This window comes from Bidens hawaiensis, unplaced genomic scaffold (assembly GCF_021521415.1).
Source record: "Bidens hawaiensis isolate Kalapana, Puna unplaced genomic scaffold, B.hawaiensis_p1.1 tig00013428_1, whole genome shotgun sequence".
NCBI classification, from domain to species: domain Eukaryota; kingdom Viridiplantae; phylum Streptophyta; class Magnoliopsida; order Asterales; family Asteraceae; genus Bidens; species Bidens hawaiensis.
The window spans coordinates 381,207-390,820 of record NW_027492139.1 but is presented as its reverse complement, the minus strand read 5'-3'; the positions used below and the strand labels follow the sequence as shown (position 1 = coordinate 390,820).

General features: G+C 42.4%; 1 protein-coding gene across 1 annotated transcript; it reads right to left on the bottom strand.

Annotated features, from left to right (window-relative positions):
* LOC143544138 (uncharacterized) lies at nt 1-4,490 on the bottom strand. Its single transcript, XM_077036296.1, has 16 exons — nt 4,349-4,490; nt 3,516-3,561; nt 3,278-3,447; nt 3,055-3,172; nt 2,864-2,946; nt 2,723-2,782; nt 2,382-2,621; nt 2,142-2,238; nt 1,858-1,908; nt 1,411-1,491; nt 1,214-1,285; nt 1,059-1,121; nt 777-926; nt 525-582; nt 401-453; nt 1-317 (listed from the first exon to the last, which is right to left on the bottom strand). Exons 1-16 carry the CDS (start codon nt 4,447-4,449, stop codon nt 270-272), a joined length of 1,491 nt encoding a protein of 496 aa, XP_076892411.1. The 5' UTR covers nt 4,450-4,490; the 3' UTR covers nt 1-269.
* Nucleotides 4,491-9,614: the final 5,124 nt, after the last annotated feature.

Sequence of the window (9,614 nt, the reverse complement as noted above, 5' to 3'; positions counted from 1 at the left end):
AAAACAAAAGGTAAATGCAATAATACCGTCCAATAGCCAATTGCCCTTCAATGATGCCAATATATTTGGTGTCTATATATACATACTGATAACAAAAGTCATTTGGTCCCTAAACCCTTTTCCATCCCCACTATCCCTATGGAATATCTAATTCCTTATCATCTCAACATAGAAAAAAAAATTTCTTCATCATCTCAACACATGAATTAAAGTGCAGTCATGAAGCGGATTATGAACTCTCAAACTGATATATGTTTGAACCCACTAGGTCACTTCTTGGTGAGTGCTTCCATTGCTGCTTCTACTGTCGCTTCATCCTGCAAGCCAGTACACAGCAAGCACTTTTGAGATATATTTACTAGATTTTTACGAAACTATTTAATACCAAACAACCCATTACCTTCCCTTCAAGGGTTATGATGAGAGGTCCAGATCTAGATTTACGATAACACCCTTGATTTTATTCACAATAAAAAGTTAGGGGAAAGGTCAACTGCCATAACTTGATTAAATTGTAATCGTACCAGTGTAGATATCAGGAAATTCAATACAAAGCTTGGATAGAGGCTGAGCAACTTCTAACTGTAGTGTAATTAAAACATAAAAAGATCGGAGATCAGATAACAATCCAAAATGAAGGCATGATCTGACTTTTTAGGTCAAATCAACATGAATTAATGAGTGTCAATAATTTAAAGGGTAAAATAGGAATTACACCTTTAAGACAGCTCAGAGAAGGTGGTTAAACAAATAAAAATAGATAGACAAATACATACATCTGAGAGTGAGGTCGTCAAATGCTTTGATACAAATGGTCCTGCTGGTGCTAGCAGATTAGTAGACCTTAAATCCATCAAAGCATCCCATTGTCGGTCTAACTCATCAACATTTGTTGCACTGAGCACAATCACATTATGACACTTGATCTACAAACACAATCAACCAAAGTGACAATTATAGAAACTACTCATCAACAAAACTAAAACTACATTAATAATAGTACATAAATGTTTATTTTTATTTTGTACTGTAGTAACATAAAGTCATAAGTGACATACCAATGGAACAGGAAGCTTCTCATGTTCCAGCAGTTCTGTAATGCCTTCAGGCAGCTGGGCCATCTGAAAATTGATAATCAAGCAGGGTTATTTTGGTCATTAGTTTCTGTAATGTTAGCATGTTATTATGTTAAATAAATTTGGCATTCAGTTACCTCGTTGCGGTTTCCAGTGCACTTATCACCAAACAGGCGACTAAGATACTCTTCATATTCTTCATCTGGAGCCTGTAATTACACATTGCTATGAGCATATATTGATAATTTAGTGATACAAACCTTAATTCCCTCGTGATTTGTGATATTTACAGAAAACGAACAAAGAAAACATAGCAGCAAAACATAAAATATACCAAACGAACGCCAAATGCTTTGGCAACTCCTCCAACAGTAACATCTGAATGTAATGGGCCAACCCCTCCATATATGAACACCTGTAATGACAATTCCCAAGTGAATAACATAAAAAAGGATCCTCATTGACTCATTGTACACCAAGGGAACTCTTTGCACACAGTCTTCTTTTACGGGTCAAAACGGCATGATTAGGGTTGGGTTGACCTAAAACACTTTTTGTTCTGTAAAATTAACTTGTTTGGTAGATAATTGATGTTTTAGATATGATTGCCAAAATATACTATTTCCATAAAATTCAATTCTTTTAAGTAAAGTGATTTAGGAGGGTGTGTGCTTTATAAATTCACTTTGGTTGAACTTTAAACTGTTTGACCCGTTTCCTTCTTAGCTAAATATACTGAAAACAGAGATATATCTTGAAATCACAATCAAAGATGACAAACCAAATCACTCGAGGACTTTCGCCTTTCGACTTCTTCAGCAACAGAATCTACCTGTAAGAAATAACCAGATGACAGATGCAAGGTCAATAAACATTTTACTTTCTTTGCTTTAATGCCATGTGCATTAATAAGTTAACAAGAACGCGTTTATTTCTTAAATAGACAATAATTTTGTGTAGTTAACAATTAAGCACGTGCATGTTATTATGTACTTTTATCAAATTGAACTATTTAATCAAAATTTGATAAGTTTTATATTTTTTGCAACACATTGTTTTTATTACCTCACTCCGTACAGTAGCCATTTGCGATACCAACCAACCTATTGAATGGAGCTTTTTGCACAATGAAGGTCCCAGTTGATCCTCAATAGTTCCAAAGCTGAGCTATGCAACAAATAATATAAAATAAGTAAAAGCATGGCAACAAAGTACAATTTTACTTTGTTATATTATTAAATCATGTAAAATAGACCGAAACACTGCCTTTTAACCAAGTTATTTAAACAAGATCAAAGGACTTACAGAATTTCATCACCGACTGCTAAAATGGAGGCTGTGGGGATGCTGCCCTGATGAGGTTCCACACATTTCAGGCCATTGCAAGCGGCAACCGAAGATAACTTTCTTGATCTACCTGCTCTCTCCAATCTTCCATCAGAAAGCATATATGCAGGTCTGAACTTTTGTTTTTCAACTGCAGAACCTTTAATCGATAGTAATGCATTTGGAACTGTGTCATTGATGCTTCCAATTGATGTGTAACTGTAAAGATGGAAAAAGTTATAATGATTGCAAAACTGATCAAATACCTAATTTACGCCTAAATGATGAAAGGATAAAATGTGAATAAGAAAAAAAATTACCCTTGATCATAAAGACCACAGTACTGAACCTTGCATGTCAAAAGAAAAGCCCACACATCCCTGTTGGACAATATATAAAAGGGAGAAAATATTAAAATCAAAATTTATGTTTGTCACTCGAAAGTGAGCATATGAGCACACCTGTATGACCAATCCAAGATTGGATTCACTCTCATGAAAGGTGGCCATCCGGGCGAGCTTGGAGAGAATTGTTCTTGGCCAACCTGCAAAAAATTCACAATTCCACTCGTTTGTTGATAGATAAAGACAAAACACACCATGGACAACTAGAATCTCGGTGTTCTACAATTCTTTAATAGAAATTCACTTACAGCAGTGGGGTCACCGATTCGAACGCCAAGAAAGATAGCTCTGGTTGGTTTTGCCTTTAGAAGAGCTTCCAAACCAGACTTAAAATCTTCCCGAATGATATCTAACTTCACACCGTAACTGAAACACCAACAACAAAGTAATGGTAATAGTATTATATTAAAAGCTAAATCAGGCAAAAGTAGTAGTAAGCTAAGCAATATAAGAAAGAAAATGATATCCTACCTAGCAGCTGTTTCGTAAGTGAACGAATTGATTTCAGGGAACACAGAAGGCGTTTCAAAATATATTGTCCTTATTGGAAATGCAAATTCACCATCAGATACACCCCCGTTCGAATGCCCATGTTCCACTTGATGCAAAAAGTACCCTGCTCTAAGCAAGTGCAACAAAACCTACAAGAAGGACTAATTATTATAATTTGCCGAGAGAACAAACTACCATTATGAGCATAATTACTTACAGTTGAATCCTTTCCTCCATTGAAGCTGAATGCGACCTCTTCGATACTGATAAAAGAAAATCATATCAAGTAAACCTTAAGTGTCATATCTCAACGTAATGTATAAAATTGTAAAAAATTTAATACTTTAATGAACGTTAATGTTAATCGTATAATATAGGAAATGACGTTTACCTAATTATCCTCCTAACAACATGATTACGAGAAATGCAATGGAGCTTGCCTAACTATTAAAATGTAACCTAACGATTCAATGGTAATATCATATGGAATTCTAATTTCAAAGGCAAGTTATAAGTAACTAAAGCGTACTAATTTTGAACCGCAACCAATTATGAATATCTATCAACAAACGATTAGGAATATGGCATCGACGATCAGCGTGAGTCTCATATCTCAACTTAATGTACAGTTTAATGAACGTTAATGTTAATCGTATAATATAGGAAATGACATTTACCAAATTATCCTCCTAACACAGAATAGAACTTGCCTAATTATCAAATGTAACCTAGGAATTCAATGGTAATATCATACGGAATTCTAATTTTAAAGGCAGGCTGTAAATAAGTAAAGCGTGCTAATTCTGAAATTACGAACAAACTATTAGAAATACGGCATCGAGATTCAGGATGAGACGAATGATAAGTAGTAGTTAACGGCACCTATATTATAACTGACTAACTAACAACTATCAATCAATCAAAATCAATCATATATTGAAATAATAATAAGATTGTTGAATACAGTTAAGAAATTGATGATTGATATAAACCAATTAAACACAACACATAACATAATGATAATATGAATTAGGGAGGTCGGTTGGTTACTCGTATAGAGCAAGAGCTCGTTGAATGACATAAATGGCGTTGTGATACTTGGTCTTGAGCCGCCGATCATCGCTATCTCGTATAGCTTTATCGATCTCCATCTAATAATAATAAGACCTCAATTTATTAATTTCAGATCACCACGTCTAAATGGGTTCAATCGGTCAAAAAGGGGGTTAAGGAAATGAAGGACGAATTGATTTGGAATTGAATTTTATTAGAATTGGAAGAAGGTGGGATATTTATATAACGAATGTATGTATGTGTGTGTTATCAAGATTGAACAAGTGATTGGACTACCAAGGGTTTTAATGGATCGAGATTCGTTTGGTCGTATTTGATTTTGATCTAAAAGCCAAAACCAAATTTTGTTGGTTATGGACCTGAAGAGGTAGGGTCTCAGCAGAGCCCAGTTGGACCCGCAAGACTCATCTTGAAGAGGGACGTCTGCGCAAGGACCAACTGGTTCCGCAGGACCAACCATGCTCAGAGATGAAGACCTTACGCGCAGTACGCCAGCTGTTCCCGCAGGAAAAGCCTCCCAATAGTGAAGTACCCCGCCTGTTCCCGCAGCTGCGGGTACAAGCCATCAGGGAAGGCTATCCGCACTAACAGCAAGGCTACACGCACAAGGCACTAACTCAATAATTCAGTAATGTCACCTGAAGGAATGAGCAAGGCGGGAACACTCTCGCCCAAATGAGCCAGTCCGTACGCTTCTGGAAGGTCTTTTGTACTATACCTGCCAAGGTATGGACAAAATAGACAAGATCTGACCAGAGCGGCCCATCAACCAATCACAGGGTGACAGCTCACCGACAACAGTACGAGGAGCACGCTCTAGTACAAAATGTCACTATCAGCCGCTGCCTACTCACCAACCCTTGCGTGGCACGTACATAGCCTGCAGTTGGTGGAAAAGGAACAGTACACAGCCGGCCATGTCACTATCAGCCGCTGCCTACCCACCAACTACCAGCATGGCACGTTCGTAGCCCACAGTTGGTGGAAAAGGAATATTATACAGCTGGCTGTACCTGCTTGGAAACCTACCTTCGGCTATAAATACTCCAACACCTTGGAACGGTATCATTATCTTGTATCTTATCCTCTCTAGCAATCTCTCTTTATATAGACTTATATTCAGAGCAATCTAGTCTGATTCTCACGCCGGAGGGTGGTCACAAGGAGGAACCCCCCCTTCTCAGTGACGAGCTCACGGTATCTGTTTTGCAGGTCATCAGAATAACCATCTCTGCCGGACCTAACCCTCGTGGGAAACATTACTTAACCCCCAGATTATCCATAATCTACTCGGGGTCACTTAGTGTTTCTTCATTGGCGCCATCCGTGCATAAAAGTTAGAACTAATTCTCAGTTTTTTCAAAAAACCTCTGAAAAGATGGTTAACGTTACTTCGGTCCCAAGGCCAGTGAGTGACCAAGAAACCCCGGTAACCACAACCCCAGCTACTGGGGGGAACACCGGCGGTTACACAAATTTTACGAACACTACCCCGGTTACCCAAGCCAGGGCAAGTGCAGTAAACAATCTTTCACTGGGACTCACCGATGCCCAGTTGGAGAAACAGACGAGGCTCCCCCGCCAAACACTCGATCAAGTTAAGGCGTGGGCCGAAGCACGTCAGAAGGAATTCCAAGCTGAGTTGGATGAACGCTTGCGTTCACTCCAACAGGCTGACGAATTCGGAAGCACTCGACAACAGCTCAAAATGAGCAGTGAGTGCGAGTACTCGGACGATGATCGGGAGGAATCCGACACCGACGCAAACCCTCGCCATAGGGCGAAAGGGAAGCGTAAGGAAACGGACTTCCAACCAAGATGGAATTTCGGAGAAACCTTCAAACCAAGGACCGCGGGGGGAAACCCACGTGACTTCTCCAAAACCTTTAGACCAACTGTTGCAAATGCAAGAACGTCCAAGTTTGCAAGGGACATTGCGGAAGCAATCACCCCAAAAAGTGCCAAACAAATGTCCAACATAGGCACTTATGATGGTATGTCCGACCCAGACGATCACTTGAACAGATTCATAGTGGGGGCAACCGTCAGCAACTGGACGGAACCCACGTGGTGTTATATGTTCCAGATGACGCTGGTTGGAGCGGCCAGGGCGTGGTTTGATCGTTTACCGGTCCACCACATCTATGATTGGGCGGACTTTCAACACAAGTTCAGCCAACACTTCAGTCAACAGAGGAAATATACTGAAGAGCAGTGGACGATCCTCAACTGCGTCAGAGAGGAGGATGAATCTTTACTAGACTTCATCACGCGCTTCAACTCCAAAAAGCTGAGTCTGGGCACCATAAGCGAAGATCTTGTTCGCGCCGCTTTCATCCAGGGCGCCGAATACCCAGAGCTTATCCGCACGTTGACGGGTAAGGACGGCATGCCATCCACATGGGATGCCATCATGACGGCGGCCAAGCGCTTTGCTGAAATGGAGAAGCAACTGGGTAAGGATCTTCCCCAGAATACACACCTCTACACGCAGAGGACTAGAGAAAACAACGTTCGGACCGCTCGGCAAAACAAAAAGAGGAAGCTAGGTATTTGGCAGTCAAGGGTAAACTTTGACACCTCATCCAGCTCTCGCCCTCTAGTGGGCGGAAGGGATAACACGCACCCATCAAGCCGAAAACACCGATGGACGCCACTCACCAAAAGCGTCACGGAGATATTTGCCACCGAAAAACTCCCATGGCCAAAAGCTCCAATGATCCGGCAGCGACCTAATGCGGATCAGAGCAAATCCTGTGACTTCCACGGGACAAAGGGTCACAGCACTGAGGAGTGTACATCCTTGAAGGATATTGTTGAAACATTCGTCAAGGATGGAAGACTTACACACCTTGTGGCATCAATCAAGAATGGAGGGAGGAATGATAAACGATACAAAGGCAACGGACGAAAGCCCGTTGACATCAGCATCCACATGGTTCATAGTAACATCAGAGGAAGAAAAAGACGAATAACAGAACCATGCGCGTGGAAGGAAGCTGAGGTGCGCTTCCCGCGAGTACCAGGAGGACCCAGCAAAGAAGGCCCTATCATCATCAAAAGCCAGCTGGGGCACTACATTACTTCCCGCACTCTTGCTGACAACGGCGCCTCGTCAACGGTGATGTATAGGCAGTTATTCGACAAGCTAGACGACGAAGACAAGGAACGCCTGGAAACGGTCTGCGCCTCGATGGAAGGGTTCGACGGCAGCACAAACACCCCCCTGGGTATCCTATCTTTCCCCGTCATTCTCACTGACGGGAAACACTCCCGCACAGAAGATGTGGACTTTGTCGTGATGAGGAAGCCACACCACACGTACGACATTCTCTTCGGGAGAGACGGGATGGCAAGATTCAATGCCGTGGTATCTTCAGTCCACGGCATGATGTGATGGCCAACAGCTGAGGGTGTAGCGATGATCACCGGCATTCCCCAGGTATGCATCGCATCTGTCTCATCTAAACCCAAACCAAAGATGGCTAAACCAAACCATCACCGAACCGGAAGAATGGGCCTTCAATGGCAAATACCATGACCAGGCCGTTACCATTGGCCCAACAGTCATTGATCCTACGCGCACCTTACTCAAACGCTTACTACTGAAAAACGCTGACATCTTCGCATGGACACCAGCTGACATGACTGGGGTACCTCGAAGTAAGGCAGAGCATAAGCTCAAGTGTGACCCGGCTTTTACGCCAGTCATACAAAAGCGCAGAGTAATGGGGGCGGAACAAGCTAACGCGTGTAGAACCCAAGTCAAGGAACTCCTTGACGCGGGCATCGTACGCGTTAGCAGATATCAAACATGGGTTGCAAATCCCGTTATGGTACCGAAGAATAACAAACAATGGCGCATGTGCATAGACTTCAAAGACTTAAACAAAGCATGCCCCAAAGATTGTAATCCGTTACCCGAAATTGATCTTAAGGTAGATTCGTTAGCACAGTTTCGCCTTAAATGCTTCCTGGATGCGTATAAGGGGTACCATCAAATCCACATGGCCGTTGATGATCAGGACAAAACCGCTTTTCGGACGCCCGATGGCACATTTTGTTATCAAATGATGCCATTCGGACTTAAGAATGCCGGGTCCACGTACCAACGCCTGATGGACAAAGAGTTTCATGCCCAAATTGGGAGAAACTTGGAAGTCTACATGGATGACTTGGTCATCAAAAGCCCTGACGCGGAAGCGATGTTGAAGGACATCGAAGAAACTTTCAACACGCTCAGGAAGATAAACATGAAGCTCAATCCGAGCAAGTGTTCCTTTGGGATGGAAGAAGGGAAGTTCTTAGGAGTCATCGTTACTAAAGATGGCTTCAGAGCGAACCCTGAAAAGGTCGAAGCCATTATCAAAATGGAATCACCGACTACCATCAAGCAAGCTCAGACACTGAATGGACGACTAGTCGCACTTAACCGCTTTTTGGCAAACCATGCGGATAAGTCGTTTCCATTCGTGTTAACATTGAGAAACTGCTTAAAGAAAACGCACTTTCGCTGGACACCAGAAGCGGAAGCAGCTTTTCAAGAGATTCGGTCACGCTTGATCGAACTCCCAACGCTCACAGCACCAAAAGCGGGGGAGGAATTAATCCTATACCTTTCCGCCACAGATAGAGCAACCGGAGCAGTCCTGCTAGTAGAACGAAAAGGCATCCAGATGCCAATCTACTATGTTAGCCGTGTCCTAACAGACGTAGAAACCCGGTACTCTACCCTGGAAAAATTAGTCTTAGCACTTGTACAGGCTTCACGCAGGCTAAGACGATATTTCCAAGGTCACCCAATCACCGTTCTTACCAACTTCAAACTTGCAAACGTTCTAGGCAAACCCGAATTGTCGGGAGGCCTAGCCAAATGGGCAATAGAATTGGGAGAATACACGATAAAGTACAAGCCAAGACCAGCCATAAAAGGCCAGGTCTTGGCCGACTTTATTGCAGAAGTCCCCGCTTCGCGGGAGAAAGAGTGCCAGGAGGAGGCTCAACCCTTCCCAGCACAGGACATCCAGGAGGTCTGGCGACTCTACACTGATGGAGCAGCCAGCAACGAGGGTTCAGGCGCAGGGTTGAAACTTACCAACCCAGCAGGTCAAGAATATACTTACGCTATTCGACTGGATTTTCCAAGTACGAATAACGAAGCGGAGTATGAAGCATTCTTGGCCGGGCTGAGAATTGCGCGTAAAATGGGAGTGAAAAACTTGGAAGCCCACGTGGATTCCAT